Genomic DNA, 27,441 nt, shown 5'->3' with positions numbered 1-27,441 from the left:
TCCGATTGGAATGAAATTTTGCACGACATGTTTTGTTATGATATCCAACAAGTATGGTTCAAATCGGTTCATAACCTGATATAGCTGCCATATAAACCAATCTTGGGTCTTGACTTCTTGAGCCTCTTGAGTGCGCAATTCTTATCCGATTGGAATGAAATTTTGCACGACATGTTTTGTTATGATATCCAACAAGTATGGTTCAAATCGGTTCATAACCTGATATAGCTGCCATATAAACCGATCTTGGGTCTTGACTTCTTGAGCCTCTTGAGTGCGCAATTCTTATCCGATTGGGATGAAATTTTGCACGACGTGTTTTGTTATGATAACCAACAACTGTGCCAAGTATGGTTCAAATCGGTTTATAACCTGATATAGCTGCCATATAAACCGATCTTGGGTCTTGACTTCTTAAGTCTCTAGAGGGCGCTTGACTTATTGAGCCTCTAGAGGTCGCAATTATTATCCGATTTGACTGAAATTTTGTACGACGGATCCTCTTTTGACCATCAACATACGTGTTTGTTATGGTCTGAATCGGTCTATAGCCCGATACAGCTCCCATATAAATCGATCTCTCTATTTTACTTCTTGAGCCCCCAAAGGGCGCAATTCTTATTCGAATTGGCTGACATTTTACACAGGTCTCCAACTTATAATTTAATTGTGGTCCAAGCCGGACCATATCTTGATATCTCTCTAATAGTAGAGCAAATCTTTTCTTATATCCTTTTTTGCCTAAGAAGAGATGCCGGGAAAAGAACTCGACAAATGCGATCCATGGTGGAGGGTATATAAGATTCGACCCGGCCGAATTTTTACAGTTTGTTTGAATTTCAAACTGAAATAATCTGATTGAGTAATCAGATGTGGACACATGTTGCATCAAAGTCGCAAATCCAAATTATGCATAAAAATGAAATGCTCATCCGATTTGGCTGAAATTTTGTACAACGGCTTCTCTCATGATCTTCAACACACGTGTCTAATATGGTCTGAATCGATCAATAGCTTGATACACCTCCCATATAAATCTATCTCCCGATTTTGCTTCTTACGCCCCTACAAGGCGCAATTCTTATCTGAATGAACTGAAATATTACACAACGACTTCTACAATGTTCAGCATTCATTTATGGTCCGAATCGGACTATAATTTGATATAGCTCCAATAACATAACAGTTCTTATTCTATATGCTTTGTTTGCCTAAAAAGAGATACCGCGCATAGAACTCGACAAATGCGATCAATGGTGGAGGGTATATAAGATTCGGCCCGGCCGAACTTAACACGCTCTTACTTACTTTTTTATACCCACCACCGAAGGATGGGGGTATATTCATTTTGTCATTCCATTTCCAACACATCGTAATATCCATTTTCCGACCCTATAAAGTATGTATATTCTTGATCAGCGTAAATATCTAAGACGATCTAGACAAGTCCGTCCGTCTGTCTGTTGAAATCACGCTACAGTATTTAAAAATGGAGATATTGAGCTTTATCTTTGCACAGATTCTTTTTTTGTCCATAAGCAGGTTAAGTTCGAAGATGGGCTATATCGGACTATATCTTAATATAGCCCCCATATAGACCGATCCGCCGATTTAGGGTCTTAGGCCAATAAAAGCCACATTTATTATCCGATTTAGCTGAAATTTGGGACAGTGAGTTTTGTTAGGACCTTCGACGTCCACCGTCAATTTGGTCCAGATTGGTCCAGATTTGGATATAGCTGCCATGTAGACCAATCCTCCGATTTAGGGTCTTAGGCCCATAAAAGCCACATTTATTATCCGATTTTGCTGAAATTTGGGACAGTGGGATGTGTTAGGCCTTTCAACATCCTTCGTCAATTTGGTCCAGGTCGGTCCAGATTTTGATATAGCTGTCATATAGACCCATCCTCCGATTTAGGGTCTTAGGCCCATAAACGCCACATTTATTATCCGATTTTGCTGAAATTTGGGATAGTGAGTTGTATTAGGCCCTTTGACATCTTCCTTCAATTTGCCCCAGATCGGATCAGATTTGGATATAGCTGCCATATAGACCGACCCCTCGATTTAAGGTTTTGGGCCTATAAAAGGCGCATTTATTGTCCAATGTCGCCGAAATTAGGGACAGTGAGTTATGTTAAGCCCCTTGACATATTTCTGCAATATGCCACAGATCGGTTCAGATTTGGATATAGCTGCCATATAGACCGATCCTCAGATTTAGAGTCTTAGGCCCATAAAAGCCACATTTATTATCCGATGTCGCCGAAATTTGGGACAGTGAGTTGTCTTAAACCCTTCGACATCCTTCTTCAATTTCACTCAGATCGGTCCAGATTTGGATATAGCTGCCATATAGACCGATCACTCGATTTAATGTTTTGGGCCCATAAAAAGCGCATTTATTGTCTGATGTTGCCGAAATTTGGGACAGAGAGTAAAGTTGAGCCCCTCCACATATTTCTGCAATTTGGTGTAGATCGATCCAGATTTACATATAGCTGCCATATAGACCAATATCTCGATTTAAAGCCTTGGCCCCAAAAACGGCGCATTCATAATCCGATTTCACACAAATTTGACACAGTGACTTATGTTAGGCTTTACGACATCCATGTTGTATACTGAAAAGACCAATATTTTGTTGTACACAATTGAACAATGGTCCAAATCGGTACATATTTCGTTATAACTGCTATGGGACATAAGATATGCAATTTTCACCGGATTATGATAAAAGGTGGTATACATATATACCCGAGGTGGTGGGTATCCAAAGTTCGGTCCGCGCGAAATTTAACGCCTTTTTACTTGTTTACACAAAAATTTACTCCTTTTTACCATTTTTCTTACGATTTTTGCTGGTAAATTGTTGGCATCACTGACCAAGACAACATATTCCGTATTATTCTTACGTTTCACTTTTTCCCCATCGCCGTCCACCAAACTACTGAGGTGTAAGTAAGTATTGGTCTAAGTAAGCTTCTGCAGTGCCAGTGGACTATCCTCGGATTGAGGCCCCATTTCGAGCCTACGGCCTGTCTACATTGAGACTTCTCGGTACTCTACTGAATGTGACTATTCCAATTCAGTTTCATGTCCAAGATCACTCCTAAGTACTTGACCTTGTGAGATATCAAAATCGTTCTATTGAGGAAATGTGGTTCGTCAAGTTCGCCCACCTTCGTCTTCGACAGTCTTCACTGGGTTAACATTGAGACACTGGGTTCTATAATATTCGTATGATATCTGCAAGACCCTTTCGGTTCTTCCGTACAGCTAACTCGGATTCTTACCACTTAGAAGTATTATAACTTTGTCTGCGTAGCAAACGAGTTTGAATCCCTCCTCAGTCAACATCCATAATAGGTTATGGCGATAAAATGTCCCCCTGTAGAGTGTCCTGTGCCGCTTTCTCCCTTATATTTATATCATATGACCCACAATTTATCCAACTGTTCCTTAGCATATGGTTTATCCAGTATCTTATCCGGTACTGGTCTTAGGATTGGATTAGTGTGTCGATCCGCGCACTTTTATACGCCCCCTCGATGACAATGCATACCGCCTATGTGTAGGTATTGGTCTATTTTATGCACAACCTCGTGCAGGGCAGTCTTCACCGACCTTCCCTTAAGATAGGCATGTTGTTTGTATTTGAGCAGTTCGCAGGATGTCCCACTTTTTATCATGGAATCCACAATACGTTCCAAGGTTTTGAGTAGAAAGGACGTAAGGTTTATCAGTCTGTAAACCTTTAGTGTCGCAAAACTTGCCTCAACTCAAAACCTAAAATAACTTATCTAATATTGTGATTCGAATCAACTCGATGTAAGTATTCATTCCATCATTACTTCATTTACTACATCTAGGTTAGGTTAGGTTTAAATGATAGTCTGCCATCAGACTCATTTAGACGTATAAGTCCAATGTGATACCGAAGGAACAAGAGAAGGAAGATGCCATTCAGATCGCTTAAAAAAACTACTAATCTAACAATCATTCCAATTTGACGTAAATGACGACCACAAGGGAAAAAGACCACTATCATCGTAGGCCTAAATGTGCAACATTTTGACACATGTTTCATTGCCGACATACATAAATCCCGTCACAAGGAAACCACGATGGAATTGCTAACATATTTCCAACGTTGAGTGGCTGCTCATCCAGCGGAAAATGGGTTTTTAATATTTTTCTAAAGAACTTACGCTGAAGTCTCTTTGATTCTGTCTTTTTTTTTCTTTTCCCATTTCAAAGAAGATTAAAGTTGAGATAAACGAATATAAGTCAACCAAACCCAACGATAAAAGGAACAGGGATGGGAGAAAAAAATGGAAAATGTTTTAGCGCATTTTTAAACAACATTTTTCCCAAAAGGATGTCCGGCTAGGACAAAGTTAAAGATGTGAAAAACTTTCAACGATATAAAAGCTCTGCAGTGTGTGAGCTGGGAGAAAAAAATTAAACTTTTATCAAACATCATCAAGTTGTGTGGCCAGATATAAATTGCTATGGGGTGGCAGGAGATTGGAATGACGGATGTAAGCTTTAGACGTTGGTGGTTGATGATATGAATCCATAATGGAAACCAGAGATGTTGCAGTCTGCTACCACCATCGTCGCCGCCATATTGACCATATCCAATGTACCCATGGCAAAAACTTTGATGTTCTTTTGTATATACATACTCGTACATACGCTTGTGAACGATAAATAGCCAATTTACTAACATTTTACAAGATATTTTTTCGATTAAACGCTTGGATGCATAGCACAATTTTGTTCGATTTATTCCCAATGCGCGCATAAACATTTGTTGGCAATGTTTAAAATTAAAATGATTTTTTATCGACAACAGTTCTTGTTCTATTTTAAACCTGAAAGTAAAGTAAGCCAACGACTTGTTTCGATGATTCGAAGCATATTTCTAAAACAGCTGTGCTAACAACGACAACGGATTATGTCCGAAATATATGAGTACTACTATCTGAAATATAAGCGTTGGTGGTGTAATGGTGAGCATAGTTGCCTTCCAAGCAGTTGATCCGGGTTCGATTCCCGGCCAACGCACAATAACTTTTTATTGCCATTAACCATTGAGTGATTTCTATGAACCTCATTTTGAAACACGCAAGAAAATCAATCAAAATTCTATAAATATAAGAATCTTATGATGCAAACAGAATAAAGAAAATTCCAAAATTAGTTTGTAAATGATTTTTATACCAAACATCATAAATTAGTATATCCCTATACTCATTTACTTATTGCGTTTGTAACACCTCTATATATTTCATGTTTGATCGTCTGGACACTTGAAGTCAGTTTAGCTCATTTCGTACGTTCGTCAAAATAAAGTTCTAATAAAAAGAGCTTCCCATTTTTCGAGTTTTTTGCCTGTTAGGGCGAAAATCTTTAAATTTTAAAAGTTTTATTTGTTTCTCTTTCGAGACGAGCTCAATGATCGGAGATGCAAATGGAAAAGGAAAGCCAACGATAGCAACACATACCAACCACTAGGGGACGCGTTTCGTCTTTGGTTAGAAGATTTTTCAACTATATTAGCAGTGATGGCTTCAAAGGCCGTGCGTTGTATGTTGTATTTGTATCGTATTAATAGCGAAAACGCATCTACGATACAATTACCACATTAACTACGTTCGACAACCCTGTCTATTAGCTGTACTTTTTCCCAATGCATGTATTTTTGTGTAATGACAGACATTCTTTCTGTGGCAAATTACACTTCTTCCGTACCAAACACAAGATTTTTGTGCATATGTTGGCAGTTGTATTGATGGCTTCGAACGCTAGACAAGAGCAATGGCTCTCGCTGTTGCTCCGTGTGCCCAGGTTCAAATCCTGGCCGGGCTCTGCCGAATTTTCATTTTTCAAGTTTTTTGCTTTCGGCTGGAAATTTTCGCTTAGATACTTCTTATTGATGTAAGTCGTTGGGGATTGCAAATGGACTATCGTCAGTTCGGATGTGGATTCCATCTTAATCAATTCTCCAATTTAATTTCTAAAGCCCCCTAAAATCCTTAGTCCTTTTCTTTTTGAAAAAAATATGGTATGTGAAGCATGTATTTGCTCTCGACTCTCGACGGACGAAGCCAATTCAAGCAAGCGTAATATACATATCCCTCTATTAACTGATCCCCCGTTTTGATCTATTTAGGTCCAAGGGGCATCAATTTGTAAATATTTGTCATGAAATTTGGTACGATCCAAGAAATCTTGTCGGAGTGAAGCACATGTGTCAATATATAATGTGACTATTGTCACCTAAGCCGATGTAGAAATGTGTTCTTTCTGCGAAATTAACTGCTATACTTCTGGCTAGTTATAATCCATGTCAATGTTGATTTTTCTAATTCTGGCATTTACCATAACAGCAATTATATTTTATATTACGAGTGTACGAGGAGTTTTACTACAAATACAAATATTGCCCATGAACATTCCAGTAAGGAACAGGGGCAAACTTCTCACATATCAATGAGTGCAGTCCGATTCAAGTTTAAGGTCAATGATAAGGGGCCTTCTATTTATAGCCGAGTCCGAACGGCGTGCCGCAGTGCGATACCTCTTTGGAGAGAAGTTTTACATGGCATAGTACCTCACAAATGTTGCCAGCATTAGGAGGGGAAAACCAACGCTGAAATTTTTTCTGATGGTCTCGCCAGGATTCGAACCCCGGCGTTCAGCGTCATAGGCGGACAAGCTAACCTCTGCGCTACGGTGGCCTCCTAACTACTATGTCCTCAAATGTTATCGTGTATTATTCGCTGCGAAAGAGTATTACAAAATACTTCATTAAATATGTGATTTTGATATACCTCTATTGTATTTGAAATTGTACATAATAAAAAAAGTGAAAGAGGGTCAAGATCGGTCGGATCAAATCACGAGATAAATAAATCGATTTGCCTAGTGATTCGATCTAAAAATTCGCGACGTATATCGAAATTCAAATTAGTGATACGTTAAAGACGTTGGTTGGTTATTCACATATTCTTGATTTCAGATCTAGAAACTTAATCAATAAAATGCTATGTACTCTATCTTGAGCTCTCTAAAACACATGAATAGTCGAATTCATAAAACAAATAGTCAACTACATACAAAAAAATTAACGCTCCCTAATTTTATTTTGTTGTTATAGGAAATAAGTACACCCGGAGAAATAAGTTTGCCGATATCAGCAATCATTGTCTGCTGATTTTATATTGAACATTTTTTAACTTTGAATGAAACACTTTCAAATTTCCACGATCGATTTGAAACTCCTCCTCACAGAATCGTTCCTGGCCGTAGCTCGATACTGTCGTGGACTAACTCATTTCGGGAGTGTGGAAGTGTCGCTCAACCCAGAAATTGACATCAACGGCTATGCATTCTTCCCGACGTTCGGCTCGCAAATACGCAGTTGCTATGGGAATTTCTGGCACCGCTGTTCGACGAATTCTCTTTCAAGATCTTACATTTCATTCCTATTGAGCCACAGCACGAGACTCAATGAATTTGTTGCTACAACATTTCCCCGACTGACTCATCTCAATCAGGTATGATCCCCAATAGATTTGAGTCCGTGCGATTTCTTTTTATGGAGTTGTTTGAAATCCCTAGTTTATGTTGATCGACCACGGACCATAACACACCTCAAGAACAACATTTGACGCCATTGCCAACATATTAATTGATATGCTGCTAAAAGTGGACACGAATTTCAAAAATCGACTTAATCGGTGTATGAGCAAGACTGCATGAAAAATTGGGATATTGTATTCCCAAAAAAAAAAAATCAATAACCGAAGTCCTTTGTTGTTGCTGACCTTTCAAATAAGTAATATTCTCTGGCGCACCCTGTATATAAGATGTTTTATACAAGTTTCTAAAATATTTTTGACATTTTGCGTATCAAATCAACATTTTTTCGTCTGAAAATAGCACAAAATGTTTGCTGTGTAGCAAAAAATTACTGATGTCCCATTTTCAGCAGGCTTTTTGTTGTTTCAGCAAATTTTTTTCCTGCAATTTTTTTCAACAAATTTCTCTGAACAGAAATCAAATGAAACCCAAAATTGGTGGAAACATTTTATTTTCGAAAGCTCTGTCTAAACGCAAACAAGTGGATATAGTCCACAACTTTTTATTTCTTCGTTTAAGCGGAGGATGCAGAAAACTGTGCTGAAGGAGAACCTTTGTTGGACAATTTTTGAAAAAACTTACATTGACATGATTATTCCTCTCCTTTGTGGAGACATATACTGACATTTTCTATTCTAATGTTTCTAGTATAAATCTTAAAATTTGACGGAGTTATTATGAAAACATTGATAAAGCAAGGCAAAATTTTGATAGTAGACGATTATACTTTTTTGCTTATGTAACCGATGTCATGTTCTTGTAAGCATATGTCAAGTTACATAGATCTGACCAACAATTTTTTTCTGACATAAAAACCATGCAAATCTGTTCAGTAGATCAAAAGTTATAGCCCACAGAAGTGGGCTATAACTTTGTGGTCAAATTTGAAGTGGTCAAATTTGACACCCTGTAGCTCATCCTGTAATTAAGATATAAGCCAACAACATATAAGAACTGTGAAAGCATAGTTCCTCCATTAAAAATATCTAGAACAGTTTGTACCGATCAGATAAAAAGTAGTTGACTTATTTGCACTTTTCGCCGTTTGGGCGATTTCAATCTAAGTAATACTATATGGCCCCACAATGTTTTTTCCGTACTGTTATAAAGTGGTTCTTGTTTTTGGGAATACTAAGAACCAAAAGAATTTAATCACAAGATTTGTATTATGCTGAAATATGGCTATGACAGCGGCCTAAATTGAACGCAACATTGGCCTTTTTGGCCAGCAAAACAGAATACACAATATAGGGAATTTAGTGAAGAAATTAACCAATTTAGTACGTGGGTTTTGAAAGACACATAAAAGGACTTCCAACAAGAGGTGTTATTTTGAGTCATTCGGTTTGAAATAAACATCAGATCATTTATCTCAAAAAGTATAATTTTTTCTCTAAAAACAAAAACCTCTTACTGGAAACTCCTAATATGCACTGTGGGATAATATTTACTCACAGCTAATTAAAGCTACTATTTGCGGTATTCAATTCAGCAATATTTTCAATAACACCTATGTCAACAAAACTGCCATAGAATAAAGCTTATTAAATAAAAGTATTACTCCCTTAATAAGCGTTGGTGGTGTAATGGTGAGCATAGTTGCCTTCCAAGCAGTTGATCCGGGTTCGATTCCCGGCCAACGCAGTCTTTTTTATACTGAAAAATAAAAAATCTGGTTATGCATAGTTCTATAATATTCAGAACTGACTACAGTACTAACACCGGTATTCACAAAACTTAAAACTGTGCTATATGAGATTTATTTGGCAGTTCTATGAAGAAAATCTGTCAAATAAGTTTTGTGAATTTGGGGCTTATGCCTCTTCAAAAGTTTTGAGATGGCTGGCTTACTATCTTTCAGAAATAAATTATTTGCAAAAACTTACAAAATTTTAAAATCGGCAACAGTTCTAAGTTATTGTGGTAACAAGTTTTATTTATTACTTAATGGAAAATGTTTGTATTATTTATTTTTGCGCTTCTTCGAAGATGGCAAACCACTATCGAATTCAGATATGGTTAAAACTCTTGATGTGGGAATCATTTTGGCCAATCTATTGGGTTCAGGTCTATTGACATTCCTCACAGCACCAGTAACAGTAGTGCCAAAACGATGTTTTCTAGCCTTCTTTTCCAGTTTGATTTTCTCTGGATCTCTGTTTGATGAAAACAATTTATTTATAAATAACAAATTTTAATGAGGAATTTTAAACCTTTTTGATTACTTACCTCTCGGTATAGGTTAAGCGATTAGTAGGTAGTGCCGGTTTTGGCATAGAATGCTTTTTAGTAAACGAGGTGGGCTGATCCTTTAAGGCAAAACTCTTGGCAAAATGTCCCATGTGGGCATTTTTCACATTGAATATGGGTTTTAACTCTTTGGGAAAAGTTGTATAAAATTTAGTCCACGACACAAAAGCTGCAAGAAAAATAGAAAATATTAAAGGGTAATAAAGATGTTTTAATATCAAAAGAATATATACAAAGGACTCCAAGTAAATACGAACATTTTTGTAGAAACAAAATTAGATTTTACTTTTTCTAAAATCTATCTATTACTTCTAAAACATATAGCCCACTGTCAGACCGCGTAACCAAAGCTTCTAGTAGTTAAATAACAAATCCTTCCGAACTGGACACCAAGGGGAAAAAAAGCCTATTCCGTAATGCTATACTCACATCAACCGATTTGGGGCAGCAAATACGATAGTTATGAGCTCAGGAAGTTTTATCTAAAGATTTGACATTTCTAACTCAATAAAATCCCATTTGATGGGGAGGGTGGGTAAAATTCCAAATTTTGCCCATGAACATTCCACTAAGGAACAGGGGCAAACTTCTCACATATCAATGAGTGCAGTCCGATTCAAGTTAAAGCTCAATGATAAGGGACCTCCTTTTTATAGCCGAGTCCGAACGGCGAGCCGCAGTGCGACACCTCTTTGGAGAGAAGTTTTACATGGCATAGTACCTCACAAATGTCGCCAGCATTAGGAGGGGAAAACAGCAAAAATGGTTTAATTTTTCTCATCAGCCTGTACTGTCAAATATGTCACAAAGAGCACAAGCGGAAATAACTAAAAATTGATACTCCAGTCTACTTGAACTATCTTAAGGTGTTCCCCAAGTCTAAATGATCTTTCGAATGTTCGAACTATGGTACAAATATAAGGAATATTCTTAAATGTGTATCTGATATAAACTTTGATTTGAATTAAGTTTGTAACTGGACAAAAAATAATAGACTTTGCATAAACCCATCAAGGACGAAATTACTCGTAATGCACAGACGTTATTTAACTGTCCTGGATATAATATATTTGTACACTTCAATACAACGTGTTGAAGCTGCTTGTTACTTGGGTTTAACTTATAACTGCAATTTTACCTGGACTAATCACATTAGGTAAAACTGTTCGAAAAGTGTATGGAATGCTGCGTTACCTATTAGTAATGCGCCTCGCAGCACCATTTCAAATACACAAGCTGTTAGCAAAATCACATCTGATTCCCACTCTTCTATGCGGCTGCTGAGTTTTCTACATCTAGAGGTTAAAGAAGTCAAGATCCCAGATCGGTTTATATGGCAGCTATATCAGGTTCTATACCGATTTACGCCATACTTAACACAGTTATTGTGAGTCATAACAAAACACCTCATGCAACATTTAGCTAAATCGGATGAGAATTGCAAGAAGTCAAGATCCAAGATCGGTTTATATGACAGCTTTACCAGATTATGAACCGATTTGAATCATCCTTGGCACAGTTGTTGAAAGTGATACCAAAACACTATGTGCCAAATTTCAGTTAAATCGGATGAAAATTGCGCCCTCTAGAGGCTCAAGAAGTCAAGACCCAAGATCCGTATTATATGCAGCTATATCAGGTTATGAACCGATTTGAACCATACTTAGCACAGTTGTTGGACATCATAACGAAACACGTCGTGCAAAATTTCATTCCAATCGTATAAGAATTGCGCACTCTAGATGCTCAAGAAGTCAAGACCCAAGATCGGTTTATATGGCAGCTATATCAAAACATGGACCGATATGGCCCATTTACAATACCAACCAACCTACACTAATAAGAAGTATTTGTGCAAAATTTCAAGCGGCTAGCTTTACTCCTTCGGAAGTTAGGGTGCTTTCGGCAGACAGACGGACGGACGGACAGACAGACGGACGGACGGACAGACGGACGGACATGGCTAGATCGACATACAATGTCGCGACGATCAAGAATATATTGGGTTGCCCAAAAAGTAATTGTCGGAATTATAGTAGTAATATAGTCGGCGTTGACAAATTTTTTCAACGGCTTGTGACTCTGTAATTGCATTCTTTCTTATGTCAGTTATCAGATGTTACTTTAAGCTTGCTTTAGAAAAAAAGTGCGCGAAATTTTGTTTACATTTGTTTGTTTGGCGTCAATTTTAATATGGGTACCACATGTATTGAAAGAAATTCATTTAACAAACCGAATCAACGCTTGTGATATGCACCTTAAACGCAATGAATTCGATCCGTTTTTAAAACGAATCATAACTGGAGATGAAAAATGTATTGTTTACAACAACGTTAGTCGAAAACGATCATGGTCCAAGCATGGTGAACCAGCTTAAACCACTTCAAAGGCTGATATCCATCAAAAGAAGGTTATGCTGTCTGTTTGGTGGGATTGGAAGGGTGTGGTATATTTTGAGCTGCTTCCAAGGAACCAAACGATTAATTCGGATGTTTACTGTCAACAATTGGACAAATTGAATACAGCCATCAAGGAGAAGCGACCAGAATTGGTCAATCGTAAAGGTGTCATATTCCACCAGGACAACGCTAGACCGCACACATCTTTGGTCACTCGCCAAACACTGAGTGAGTTTAGCTGGGAACTTTTGATGCATCCACCATATAGCCCTGACCTTGCACCATCAGACTACCATTTTTTTCGATCTTTGCAGAACTCCTTAAATGGTTAAACTTTCGGCAATGATGAGGCTATAAAATCGCACTTGGTTCAGTTTTTTGCAGATCAAGGCCAGAAGTTCTATGAGCGTGGAATACTAAGTTTGCCAGGAAGATGGCAAAAGGTTATCGAACAAAATGGCAATTATATATTTGATTAAAGTTCATTCTAAGTTTTATTAAAAATGCATTTACTTTCTTTTAAAAAATCCGCAATTACTTTTTAGGCAACCCAATATATACTTTATGGGGTCTCAGACGAATATTTCGAGTAGTTACAAACAGAATGACGAAATTAGTATACCCCCATCCTATGGTGGAGGGTATAACAAGTAAAAGCATGCTAAGTTTAGGCGAATCGTACATGACCTCTACCATGGATCGCATTTGCCAAGTTCTTTGCCAGGTACCAAGGCAAACAAAGGATAATGGATAAGAAGGACCGTAGTTGATTTGGTTGTTGGAGGCCATGCAAGAAGTCATTGTGCAAAATTTCAACCAAATCAGATAAGAATTGTGCCCTATAAGGGCTGATCGGGAGATCGGTTTATATGGGAGCTATATCAAAACATGGACCGATATGGCCCATTTACATTCCCAACCTACCTGCTAAAAAGGAATTATTTGTGCAAAATTTCAAGCGCCTTGACTTACTCCTTCGAAAGTTAGCGTGCTTTCGACCGACGGACGGGCATGGCCAAGAATATATACACTTTATGCGGTCTTAGACCAATATTTCGATTTGTTACAAACGAAGTGACGTGTTATAAAAATAAGCTTTTAAGGTATAAAATTAAGTTCTTTCTCTGTGGAAAGTTACCACAAAACATAGTTTCATTTAAGGTGATATCACACTATATGTGATTGTCTTATGACATGTCACTTATGCAATTCATCATGTATTTTGCCCACGAACATGTTTTTTTGGTGATCTCGCCAGGATTCGGACCCAGGCGTTCAGTGTCATAGGCGGACATGCTAATCTCTGCGCTACGGTGGCCTCCAATTTGTGAGAAAGCTGGTTAAATCATAAAGTTGTGAAAGCAATTTAATTTGGGGTTGTTTTCATTCGACTGACAACAAAAACAGCTGTTTTCTATATGTTTTCGTCAGAAGGAATAAAGCACGCTCTGATCGAAAAATAACATGCGCTCTTTTGAAAAGTTGTTGTTGTAGTTGTAACCACATTGTCAGGTGGAGGTGGCGATCGTCGTCAAGTTCCTGCAGGTGAACAAGCTCGTTCCGGCCCAAAGGACCGATCGCCGTGGGAACAGGTTGGACATTGCTTATTTAAAGGCGCCAATAGCTCGCCTTGTCATATCGAGCATCGTATGCACTCAATATTTGTGCAAGAACAGGTGCTGCCCGGCCTCTCACTGAGACTCTGCTCGATACCGCTGAAAGTCCGCGACTGCCGTTGCAGGTACTGCGATTTAAACATTCCACTATTCGCAACCTGTGGACGTGCCCGGTAGCTCGCAGGTAAGCTTCTTGTGACAACAATGAACACCACGCAAATTGGAGCTTATTTCATTCATATCACACTTTGTGTGAAACTTTGACAAATGCGAAATTTGACTTATCATAAGACAAGCACATAAAGTGTGATAACACCTTGGTTGAAGATATCAAAAAAGCGTTTTTACAATAAAAATACATATAGGCAACCCCATTATATGTTTTACCACCAGAAATTATTTAAGTACATTGTGTTGTTTTCGTTATGATTATGTCGTTTTGATTATGTCGTTTTGAAAAACATCTCAACCGTTCACACTAGTTGACATGTTTTGGGAATTGCATTTTTTCACACTCCAACATAAATGTTATGATGAATTATTGTTAAACTCAGTTTCTCTTGTTTTATCTGTAAAATTTTGTTTATTTTATAATTTTTTTCTTCTATCTCAATTTTTTTTTTGAAAAAAATATATTTTATTTTTATACCCTCCACCATAGGATGGGGGTATACTAATTTCGTCATTCTGTTTGTAACACCTCGAATTATGCGTCTAAGACCCCATAAAGTATATATATTCTTGATCGTCATGTCATTTTAAGTCGATCTAGCCATGTCTGTCCGTCTGTCTGTCGAAAGCACGCTAACTTTCGAAGGAATAAAGCTAGCCACTTGAAATTTTGCACAAATACTTTTTATTAGTGTAGGTCGGTTGGTATTGTAAATGGGCTAAATCGGTCCATTTTTTGATATACCTTCCATATAAACCGATCTTGGGTCTTGACTTCTTGAGCTTCTATAGGACGAAATTCTCGTCCGATTTAACTGAAATTTTGCACGTAGTGTTTTGGCAGCATTTCCAACAACTACGCTAAGTATGGTTTTAATCGGTCCATGTTTTGATATAGCTGCCATATAAACCGATCTTGGGTCTTGAATTCTTCTAGAGGGCGTAATTTCTATCCGATTTGACTGAAATTTTGCACGAGGTGTTTTGGCATCACTTCCAACAACTGTGTTAAGTATGATTCAAATCGGTACATAATCTAGTATATCTGTCATAACAACCGATCTTGGATCTTGACATCATGAGCCAATAGAGCGCGCAATTCCCATCCGATTTGGCTGAAATTTTGCATGAGGTGTTTTGTTATGACTTCCAATAACTGTGCTTAGTATGGCGAAAATCGGTACATAACCTAATATAGGTGCCATATAAACCGATCTGGGATCTTGAGTCTCTAAAGGACGCAATTTTCATCCGATTTGGCAGAAATTTTGTACAACGGCTTATATCATGAGCTTCAACATACGTGTTCAATATGGTCTGAATCGATCAATCAATAGCTTGATACAGCTCCCATATAAACCTTTCTCCCGACTTTGCTTTTTGAGCCCCTACAAGGCGCAATTCTTATCAGTATGAATAATGACTTCTACAATGTTCAGCATCCATTTATGGTCTGAATCGGACTATAACTTGATATAGATTCAATAGCATAACCGTTGTTATTTTGCCCAAAATAGTATCGCGCGATCCATGGTGGAGGGTATATAAGATTTGGCCCGGCCGAATTTAGCACACTCTTACTTGGTGTAAAAAATTTTTACACCAAGATGGCAGGTGTAAAATTCGCTTCGGCGAATTGCTACAACAAAGCATCTTTTTTGGGAACTTGATATGTCAAAATTTGCAAACAGTGCCAATAAAAATCAATTCGCCTTGACATTTAAAATTTTCGGCAAATTTGCTTCGACCAATCAGAGCAAGAAGAAAGAAGTTAATTAATTTTTGAGTGTCAAGCAAGAAAACGCATATTTAAAAATGTTTAACATTTCAATTAGCTCCAGGGGTTTTACCACAAAACCACCAAGATGGCAGATTTAAATAATTTTCATTACGTTATTATAGTCGTAGATAGCTAACAAGTGAATGCTGATGTTGATAGGCGGGATAATTAACGTATGGCTCGAATAGAAACTTTGTGGTATGAGCTCAATCACCATAAGGTGGGGTTGTGGCTTTTGGATATCTGCGGTATAGAATGTTTAACTCCTAGTCAGAATGAGGTCCAAGTAGCTGTGACCCGACTGAAAAACAACAGGGCAGCAGGAGCCGACTGGTTGCCAGCTGAAATATATAAGACTAGCCGAACCGGGTCCGCTACGCTGCGCCCGGACTCGGACTCTGCTATAAGAAAAGGTCTCTTATCATTGAGTTTAAACTTGAATCGGAAAGCACTCTTTGATGTGGGAGAATTTGACCCTTCTCGGTTCCTGGTGGTAATGTTCTTCCTTAGGGTAATGTTCTCATTAGGGGAGGGATGGCACCTCAGACATTTCGAATGGAATTTGGATATCAAATTCGTTCTTTATTCCCAACGGAAATAAAGTTTAGTTTAGGGGGTGCTTTAGGGCGTACCCCAAAACACTTGGCTCCAAAATTGGATATCAAATTCCTGCTCTACTCTCAAATACCTTTCATTTGAGTCCCATATAACCTTGATCGGCTAATGTGGCCATTTGGGGGTTGGCGACCTCACCCATTACTTGGACCTTATGTTTTATGCCATATTTGCTACCTACTGCCTAATACTTTCATTTGAGTCCCATATTGACAAGAACTTCGAATATATCTGCTTAGAAGGGTTTTTGATTGAGGGGCCCGCTGGGTACTGCGACCCAAATTTTAATAACATATTCTTTTTCTGGTCTCCAATACCTTTCATTTGATACCCTTCTTGTGCCCATCGTACCACTTTCGGATATGGGTGGCGTTTTTGGGGTCTGGGTCCGCCTCCCCCCGATATCTACAAATTATATAGCCCATGTTTCGTTCCAGACAAAAGTACAAAATCTACGAAAATCTTAGCAAAATCTGTTCAGCCAAGCATCATATAGTCAAATTTTAATACCATATTCGTATTCTACTCTCCAATTCGCTTTTAGATATCTGCGGTATTTTCAGGTAATTTGAAAGTTTAAAGTTTGTTTGCTACGAGGATGACGTTGTCATCATGGTGTTTGGCAGTTCAGAGTGCATATAGTACAGTACTTAAGTTTGATTTGTGGGGATGAGGAGTCATAGACGGTTGAGCACCTATTATGGGACCGCCCTGAAAGTGCGACGATAGGTGCAGGATTATGGCTACACAAACACCTATTTTCCTGTCTAAATTATTTTTGGTGCTATAGTCCTTTCGCCATTCTTGATTACTATAGTTTTAAATGACATATTGGAGGGAACTTTTTCCAGACCCATTTTGTCATGCATGTTAACCCCTAATCTTCTTCATTCTAATGTCTGGCAATGTACTGACGTAAATTTTATCAGTGTTCTTCTTCGCTTTTGTAATCTTTCGGGGGCGACACAATGGACCTAAGTTCCCTGAGTGAAACTGATAGTGAATGAGGTTGTTAGACGCGCGGCATTATATACCCACAGTTTTGAAACAGCAGAAAACACAATTTATAAAATATTTATTTGCAGTTTATATTTTTGTACGGCGAATTTAAAAATTAATTGACATATAAAATTTTCCCAGCTGGGTTGATGCGGCCATCTTGTTAAAATCGCCCTGAGTTCATATACTTAAACTTATGCCATTTTGATCTTTCCTATTTCCAGTCCCAAAATTTCGAAAAAAAAGCAAAATGTTTTTCTCTTTCCATCAAAATTCTTTACTGTATCTTTTGTGCCCTAGATAGTGGGCTGAATTCCTTGAGCACCAGTTACTTTTTTTGCGTCTTGCTCTTGATTTCACGAAATCTCGATTTTAAATGCCTTTCAGATGTCAATATTCTAAGAGCTCAAGAAATGCTAGCGTATTTAATTTAAGTGTTTCAGAGAACTTTCAAGTAAAATTTGGAACCATGTATTATCCCCAAATTTCGAATCATACATAATATTTAATCATAAGATTTAATAGAAAAATTGGCTTTCCTTATTTAAATAATTTTTTTGTTTATAATTCATTAATTTATTTTTAATTCATTCATTTATCCAACAACAACATCATCATCACGTTTTAGTGTCTCATCATCGTTCATCATAATAAGCGTTATGAGTATTCATCATAATTACCAACATCATTCATCATAATTACTATCATCAACATCAATTTCGAGCAAATTTATAATCGTTATTCTATTTAATCAGTAAATAATTATTTACTATTACTATTATTATTATCTTTATAATTAGCTTACCCAAGATTGTAACACAATTATTCAAAGAAACGCAAAATTACATGTTTAAGTGGGCTTCACTGTAATGCACTCCGTTAATTCTTTATTTACTTTTACTTACCATAACTCGTTTTTGTAATGTTTAGTTTCAACTGTACTCAGCATACACAAAATCTGTTTTTTTATTCTATTCATTACTTTCGTTAAGTTTTATGCTCTCTCTTATGCATGAAATGATAATTCTATTTTGCCTATACGTACTTTAAACCTTATAAACTGTTGTTGTCCGAGTAAGTCATCATTTGCCAGACACCACAGCTAATGGCAAATGCGAATTTTGCCCATGAACATTACACTAAGGAACAGGGGCAAACAGGACGCCACAGCTGCTGGGGAAAAATTTCTTCTTTTTGAATTCTATTCCAACATCTGTAAGCGATTCAAATAAAGTAAACTTAATTGAATCTGGGTGCAGCCTCTTATTTTTATACCCACCACCGAAGGATGGGGGTATATTCATTTTGTCATTCCGTTTGCAACCCATCGAACTATCCATTTCCGACCCTATAAAGTATATATATCCTTGATCAGCTTAAAAATCTAAGACGATCTAGCCATGTCCGTCCCTCTGTCTTTTGAAATCACGTTACAGTCTTTAAAAATAGAGATATTGAGCTGAAACTATATACAGATTCTTTTTTTTTCCATAAACAGGTTAAGTTCGAAGATGGGCTATATCGGACTATATCTTGATATAGCTGCCATATAGACCGATCCTCGGTCTTAGGCCAATAAAAACCACATTTATAATCCGATTTTGCTGAAATTTGGGCAGTGAGTTGTCTTAGGCCCTTCGACATCTTTCTTCAATTTGGGCCTGATCGGATCAGATTTGGATATAGCTGCCATATAGACCGATCCCTCCATTTAAGGTTTTGGGCACATAAAAGGACAATGAGTTAAGTTAAGCCCCTTGACATAATTCTGCAATATGATACAAATCGGTCCAGATTTAGATATAGTTGCCATATAGACCGATCTCTCGATTTTAGGTTTTGGGGCCATAAAAAGCGCATTAATTGTCCGATGTTGCCGAAATTTGGGACAGAGAGTTAAGTTAAGCCCCTCCACATATTTTTGCAATTTGGTCTAGATCGGAAAGATTTGCATATAGCAGGCATATAGACCGATATCTCGATTAAAAGTCTTGGCCCCAAAAAAGTCGCATTTATAATCCGATTTAACTGAAATTTGACACAGTGACTTATGTTAGGCTTTTCGACATCCATGTTGCATATGGTTTAGATCGGTTTATTTTTAGATATAGCTACTAAAAGAGACCAATATTTTGCTATACACAATTGAACAATGACTTGTACTTATAAGTATTAGGTCCAAATTGGATCATATTTCGATATAACTGCCATGGGACATAAGGTATACAATTTTCACCTGATTTTGATGAAAGGTGGTGGTATCCAAAGTTCGGCCCGGCCGAACTTAACGCCTTTTTACTTGTTTTATTTTTTTTTCTTTTAGACCGGGATACTGTTTTAAGTTTTTTTTATGGGAATTATTGAATATAAGCATTATTGCTTTTAAGTCCTAACGGCGGGTTTAAGCTGTTTTGCCCATAGATCTTTTTGATTGTGGGAAGATCAGAGGTTTGTGTCTTACGATTTAAAATGAAAAATACTCGCCAAGTCGGAAGGCTTTTTTATTTTTTACACAACCTTACTGGCCTGGCCTTACTTACTGTACGTAAACTTTTTTGATATGACCACCGTCTATAAAAGTTGTATTAAACTTGAATCTATTCTTTTGCATTTTCGCTCCATTTTCGTTCACTAAAATACCAATCCACTTGGGACGTATGAGACGCAAAAATTACCCATTCTTTCTTTCAACATTTAACACAACTATAAAGTCAATTAATTTAAGTTAAATGCATCCTTTTCCTTATTTTTGCGAGACGATACTCAAACAAAAGTTGCTCCTCACAAAAACTCTCACAGAAGGCGGTGCGGCATACGTTGTATGAAATTAATTTCAGCTTTTATTTCCCGTGTGGCATTATGTCGACGTCGACGACAACTTCTCCATTTGGTTGCCTTAACACAAAGCCCTGACAATTTGTATAAAAATTACTTAAGCATCCATTATCCTTTTAACTAAACAGGAGGAGCAAGAGCAGCAGAAACAAAGGATGCAACGAAGAAAACCACAACATCTTGCAAAAACAAGGCCGCATGACCAAAGTGCGAGCCAAGGGGGGTTTAATCAGTATGAAGAGCTTCATAGTAGAACCACAGCTACATAGTTAACTCCCCCAGACACTTTTAAGGATAATAAATAAAATTCATTTTGTGGTAAATTTTCTTTATTAGCATCGTTAGACTCTATTGCGGCTGTGTGGCTTCTATGCACTCCAAATGCCAGCAAAACACCCAGAAGAGGGGGAGGACAGCGAAATGTAGTCTTCTATGGACTGCTTCGAAGCAAACACTGTCTAATGTCTTTAATTTGACTCTAATTGTATTAGAGCAATTAAATGGCATTATGTATGAATGTGACTACACTGACGACGATGCGACAATAACCGCAAAGGCATACCACAATCTGTAGATAAAATACCAAGGATTCAGTTAACATACCTCCCATTCTAGGAAGTTTGTCCTGCCCATTTTTATCCTATACTCCCCAATGATGTCAATACAATTAATTTTAATACAACTTGTCTAATTTCTGCGCCAGCCTTCCTGTCTGTCTGCAGATTTGTGGGTGGTGCATACACTGATAATATTTTCTTAAGCAAAATGGCAGACATGTGTGAGGGTGTAAACGGCAGTGAGGGTTGTATAGAAATTCAGCGTCTAAAGTTTTTTCCGCCATTTATCATTAAAGAGTAATGTTTTGACAAAGAATAAGGATGTAGAACAATGAATTTTTTTTGCATATACAGTATCGGACAAAGCATTTACAACTACCACCGAATTTTCCAATTTCTTACGAAGAATGGAACCTCTCAATGCTTAAAATAATAATTATTTCGCTTTCTTTGGCACTTGTTATTTGTATACCCTTCATTATAGGATGGGGATATACTAATTTCGTCATTCTGTTTGTAACTCCTCGAAATATTCGTCTCAGACCCCATAAAGTATATATATTCTTGATCGTCATGACATTTTATGTCGATCTTGCTATGTCCGTCCGTCTGTCTGTCTGTCGAAAGCACGCTAACTTTCGAAGGAGTAAAGCTAGCCGCTTGAAATTATGCACAAATACTTCTAATAGGCGTAGGTCGGTTGGGATTGTAAATGGACCATATCGGTCCATGTTTTGATATAGCTGCCATATAAACTGATCTTGGAACTTAACCTGATATAGCTGTCATATAAACCGATCTGGGGCCTTGAGCCTCTACAGGGCGTAATTCCTATCCGATTTGGCTGAATTTTGAAAGATGTGTTTCGTTACTTTCAACAACTGTGCAAAGTATGGTTCAAATCGGTCCATAACCTGATATAGCTGCCATATAAACCGATCTGGGATCTTGACTTCTTGAGCCTCTATAGGGTGCAATTATTATCGGATTTGAGTGAAATTTTGTACAACGGCTTCACCCACGACCTTCAACATATGTGTCAATTACGGTCTGAATCGGTCTATAACCTAATACAGCTACCCTATAAAATGATTTTCATATTTTACTTTTTGAGCCCCTAAAGTGTGAAATCCTTATTCGATTTGGCTGAAATTTTACACAATGACTTCTACTGTGGTCTCCAACATTCATTCCATTATGGTCCGAATCGGACCATAACTTGATATAGCTCCAATAGCATAGCAATTTTTTTCTTTTGTCCTTTCCTTTGTCCTTGTGCGAAGCATGATGGACAGTATATTAGATTCGGCCCGGCTGAATTAGCACGCTTTTACTTGTTTCTTTTTATACCCACCACCAAAGGATGGGGGGATATTCATTTTGTCATTTTGTTTGCAACATATCGAAATATTCATTTTAGACCCAATAAAGTAAATATATTCTTGATCAGCGTAAAAATCTAAGACGATCTAGACATATCCGTCCGTCTGTCTGTTGAAATCACGCAATTTAAAAATAGAGATATTGAGCTAAAACTTTGCACAGATTCTTTTTTGTCCATAATCGGACTATATTCTGATATAGTCCCCATATAGAACGATCCGCCGATTTAGGGTCTTAGGGCCATAAAAGTCACATTTATTATCCGATTTTGCTGAAATTTGGGCCACATGGCTGTCAACAAATCCAAACACGAGAAACCAAATATATCATGTTGTAGTAGATGGAAGGCATTCAACCAGCGTGTTGGATGTACGATCAATGCGAGGGCGAACATCGATTCGGATCACTACCTTGTTGCAGCAAATGTTCGCACCCGTCTTAGTGTGGCGGGAACGTACGATTTGACACTGCACGAAGCTGGTCATTGAAAAGCTGCAAACACAACAGATGCCAACGGCATACTCCACTCGATTGACCCAACTGCTTGATAAAAGCACTCCTTGTCCCGAGGATATAACGGCGCAGTGGCAATCCATTGCCCACACCATGAAAAATGCCGCAAAATCCGTATAGGATGCCTCCTCCAAAAAACCCATGGTACGACCAAGAGTGTCGAAATGCTACTGTGGCATACAGAGCGACCCTGCTATCTGTAGTAAGGAGAGGTATCGGGAGAAAAGGAGTGAAGAGAAACGTCTGTTCCGCAGAAGGGGAATGGAAAGGCGTGAGTGTGAGCGAATCGAAATGTACAGGAATCTGGATTAAGTCCAAAAATTCTACAACAGAATCAAACATCAACCCGAGGGATTTGGTGCATCTACTTCCTCCCGCAGAGACAAAGATGGAAATCTGGTAACAGACACAAATAGTGTGCTGAGGAGATGCAAAAAACATTTTACCCAATTGCTAGTGTCCGATGATGGTGGAGAAGAGGATACCGCAGAACCAATCCCTGATGTTGGTGTAGAATGTTTACCTCCTAGTCAGAATGAGGGCCAAGTAGCTGTGACCCAATTGAAGAACAACAAGGAAGCAGGAGCCGACGGATTACCCGCTAAATTTAAGACCGGAGGCGACATGCTGATAAGGCGTAAGCATCAGCTTGTCTGCGCGATCTGGCGAGAAGAACGCAAAATTAATAAGATGATACTTGCTGATACGCGTTCCTCAGTAAGAATAGGAAAGAAACTCTCCGAACTATTCAATACCAAATGAGGTTTCAGACAAGGTGACAGCTTATCGTGTGATCTCTTTGATATCCTGCTGGAGAAGATTGTAAGAGGTGCAGATGTGAATAGATATGGCAACCTAAACACAAGACAACACATGCACTCGCCTATGCCGACGACATCGATATCAAAGGTCGGTCACCGGAAGTAATAGCTGCAGTCCTTGAAAGATCGAAAGAGATTCATTGAAAATAGGTGTGGCAGTAAACAGAGATGAAGAAAATGGAGAAAGTAGGGAACCACAACTTTGAGATAGTCAGTAACTTTATCTATTTTAAAAGAAACGTTGAAAAAGATATTCTTCCACATCAATCAGAAATACAGTTCAAAATCATTAACTTTCGATGAGAACATAAAGTTAAACGTATTTTTCACCTTAACATTGGCAACTCTATATACAATATTAACATATTTAGAAATTATTCATCCTTTGTTGGAACCTGTCGCTTGTTTGCACATCATCTATACACGATGTCGTTACAATTACAGCTATCATTAGTTGCGAAAAACTCACACATTATCCCATGTAAACAGACAGATGTTGACATTTATAAAAACCAACACAACACACACACAATGGCAATTTATCCTGTATTCAGCGGTCTTGCATTTGTGCGGTTACTTATGTGCAAAGAGATATTTATCACTTTTTTCACTATGGGAATTTCCATTTACATCTGCATTTGTTCATTGTTTAGATGTAATTCGATACTACCATGCATTGTTTTCATGAATTGAAATTACTTTCATTTCCATTAGCATTATAAAGTATTGTGTGAAGAACAATTGCATTACCAAAGGATGTTGTATGCATTGGAGAATATGCGGAGTAAGAGATATATAACAAAGATTAATATAATAAAATTTTTACTAAATCATTAGAGAGAAATTTCTTTATTATTATTAAATCTATAGATGGATAGAGGATTGGAGCAGGTCATACCATCGCGGTGCAATCGAGGTGAAGATAGGAAACCCGGATGGATTAGAAGAGGTTTCCGATCGGATACCTGAGATGACACTTGAGGTCGAGCGCGAAACACTGCTGCCAGAGGCACAGTCTTGGATTGACGGAACTCTGGTATTATCATCTGGGAGATCATGTTTTACAGATGGATGGAAGCTAGAGGATAAAGTGGGCCTGGGGTCTACATCGAGCACCAAGGTACTGAGACCTGTTTTCGACCGCCTGACCATAATACGGTCCTGCAGACAGAGATTCGAGGGATCTCGGATTGCGTGAGATGGTGTGGTGTTCCCGCGAGGACGTCGAGTGTGAACATCTTTACAGACAATAAACTGGCGATCAGGGCAATAGCAACCAGGACTGCAAGGTCACGTGTTGTGGAAAACAATTAAGGATTTTTGTATTAAGGATTAGCATGAAATTTCTAACTCTGATTTTGTTTTTCGAGGTTACTTTATAATATTTAGAGCGCACACTAATACATATAACAGTTTAAATAAGCCAGTCTGACAGACATTGTCGTGGCCAATATAGCTCAAAACTTTTTACTACACAACGAAATATTGATCCTTTTTTAGCTCTTTTTATACCCTACACCACTACTGTGGTACAGGGTATTATAAGTTAGTGCATTTGTTTGTAACACTCAAAAGGAAGATAGATTGAAAAGTATACCGATCTACTAAGAATCACTTTCTGATTCGATTTAGCTACGTCTGTCTGTCCGTCTGTCCATGTTAATTTGTGTACAAACTACAGGCCGCAATTTTTTCTTTTCATCATTGAAAAGTATACCAATCGACTAAGAATCACTTTCTGATTCGATTCAGCTACGTCTGTCTGTCCGTCTGTCCATGTTAATTTGTGTACAAACTACAGGCCGCAATTTTTATCCGATCGTCTTCAAATTAAATACAGGCATGTTTTTCGGCCTATTGAAATTGGAAACAAGTAAAAAGGCGTTAAATTCGGCCGGGTCGAACTTTCGATACCCACCACCTCGGGTATATATGTATACCACCTTTCATCAAAATACGGTGTAAATTGTATACATTATGTCCCATGGCAGTTATATCGAAATATGTTTCGATTTGGACCAAATACTAATCGGTACAAGTCATTGTTCAATTGTGTATAACAAAATATTGGCCTTTTTATTTGCTATATATAAAAATAAACCGATCTGAACCATTTACGACATGGATGTCGAAAAGCCTAACACAACGCACTGTCCCAAATTGATCCAATGCGGTACCTAGGGGGGCTGCCCCACCCTAAAACCTACCAAACATATATTTCACCACTCACGACAATATGGGACTCAAATGAAAGGTATTTAAGATAAGAAAACGTATCTGATATCCAATTGTCGGACCAAGTGCTAAGGGGACCACCCCAAGCCGCAAAACACCCCTAAATCGGATATATTTACCGACCATGGCAATATGGGACTCAAATGAATACGAATCTGATATCCAAATGTGGGACCACGTTTCAGGGGGTCCACCCCTTTCCCGGGGGATCCACCCCTTTGCCGGGGGATCCACCCCTTTCCCAAACAGGACTTATTAACTGACCATGGGAATATGGGGCTTAAATAAAAGGTATTTGAATGTAGAATACGAATCTGATATCCAAATGTGGGACCAAGTGTTTGGGGAGCCGTCTCTCACCAAAAACATCCCCCAAAGGGGACAAATTTACGACCATAGCAATATGGGGCCCAATTTTCGGCAAAATTGTCTATGGGGCCACTCCACCCCTACAACACCACCCAAATAGTAAGTGTTTTCTGACTATTGCAATATGAGGCTCAAACAAGAGGGCTTTTAAAGTGGAACACGAATCCGATATATATTTTCAAGGCCAACTCACTAAGTGGCCGCCCATCCCACAAAACACCCCCCAAGCCGGTAATGTTTGCCGACTATGGAAATATGGCGCTCAAATTAAAGGTATGTGGAAGTAGACCACGTATCTGATATCAACATTAGGGGCCAACTGTCTAGCGGACGTCCCACCACCATAACAACCCCCAAATAGGACGTATTTGCTCACCAAGACAATTTGGGTCTTAAAGAGAGTGGAACTAAATATTTATAGTTTTTAGGGCCAATACCCCAAACCGGACTTATTTGCTGACTTTTGCATAAGGAGTTTAAATGAGATTAGAAAACGAATTTGATATCCAATTTTGAGGGCATTTGCAATATGGGGTTCAAGTAAATGATATATAGTTATATAAGAATAGAGCATGTTACTGATATATTTTCCGGACTGAGTGTTTGGGGAACCACCCCAATCCCCAAAACACCCCTAAATAGGGCATATTTACCGACCATGTCTATGTGGAGCTTAAATGAAAGGAATTGGGGGGTAGAGCAAGAATTGATACCCATTTTCGGGACCAATTTTCTGGTGGTCTACCCCTTTCCCAAAATACCCTACAAACAGCAATTTTTTAGTGACCATCGCAATATGGGGCTCAAATAAAGGTATTTGGGAGTAGAATACTTATTTGATATCCAAATGTAGGACCATGTATTTAGGGCATCACCCCTTTCCCAAAACACCCCCAAAGGGAAAACATTTTTCGACCATGTCAATATGTGGCCCAAATGAAAGGTATTTGAGTTTTGATAACCTATTTTGGGGCCATGTGTTTGGGGGACGCCTCATCCTGTAAACTCCTCTTAAGCCAATGGCAATACGGGGTTTAAATATATGGTAATTGAGAGAAGAGCACGATGCGGATATTTTTTCAGGGCCAAGTATCTGGGGGACCACCTCTCCCCCGAAAACACCACTAAATCAGACATCATGAGAATATCGGGCTGAAATGAAGTATTTTAAGAATGGAGTACACCTTACATTCAAACTTAAATTCGTAGACCAATAAAGATCATATGGGATTCAGATAAAGG

The 27,441-nt window shown here is 38.2% G+C and overlaps 1 protein-coding gene and 2 non-coding genes across 3 annotated transcripts in view; 2 read left to right on the top strand and 1 right to left on the bottom strand.

Moving 5' to 3' along the window:
- Window positions 1–5,004: 5,004 nt before the first annotated feature.
- Window positions 5,005–5,076, top strand: Trnag-ucc (transfer RNA glycine (anticodon UCC)). Its single transcript has one exon. It is a non-coding gene; the product is annotated as a tRNA-Gly (tRNA).
- Window positions 5,077–9,228: 4,152 nt separating this feature from the next.
- Trnag-ucc (transfer RNA glycine (anticodon UCC)) lies at window positions 9,229–9,300 on the top strand. Its single transcript has one exon. It is a non-coding gene; the product is annotated as a tRNA-Gly (tRNA).
- Window positions 9,301–9,564: 264 nt separating this feature from the next.
- Window positions 9,565–27,441, bottom strand: part of LOC106091367 (probable ATP-dependent RNA helicase CG8611) — a 78,578-nt gene continuing 60,701 nt past the window's right edge. Inside the window, exons 7-8 of the mRNA XM_013257864.2 lie at window positions 9,886–10,075; window positions 9,565–9,812 (exon numbers count right to left, since the gene is read on the bottom strand). Coding sequence (XP_013113318.2) covers window positions 9,620–9,812; window positions 9,886–10,075 — 383 coding nt within the window. The 3' untranslated portion in view covers window positions 9,565–9,619. The remainder of the gene's footprint in view (window positions 9,813–9,885; window positions 10,076–27,441) is intronic.

Source organism: Stomoxys calcitrans, chromosome 4 (assembly GCF_963082655.1).
Source record: "Stomoxys calcitrans chromosome 4, idStoCalc2.1, whole genome shotgun sequence".
Taxonomy (NCBI): Eukaryota; Metazoa; Arthropoda; class Insecta; order Diptera; family Muscidae; genus Stomoxys; species Stomoxys calcitrans.
Note: the sequence above shows the minus strand (reverse complement) of the source record. Positions and strands in the feature narration are given on the sequence as shown.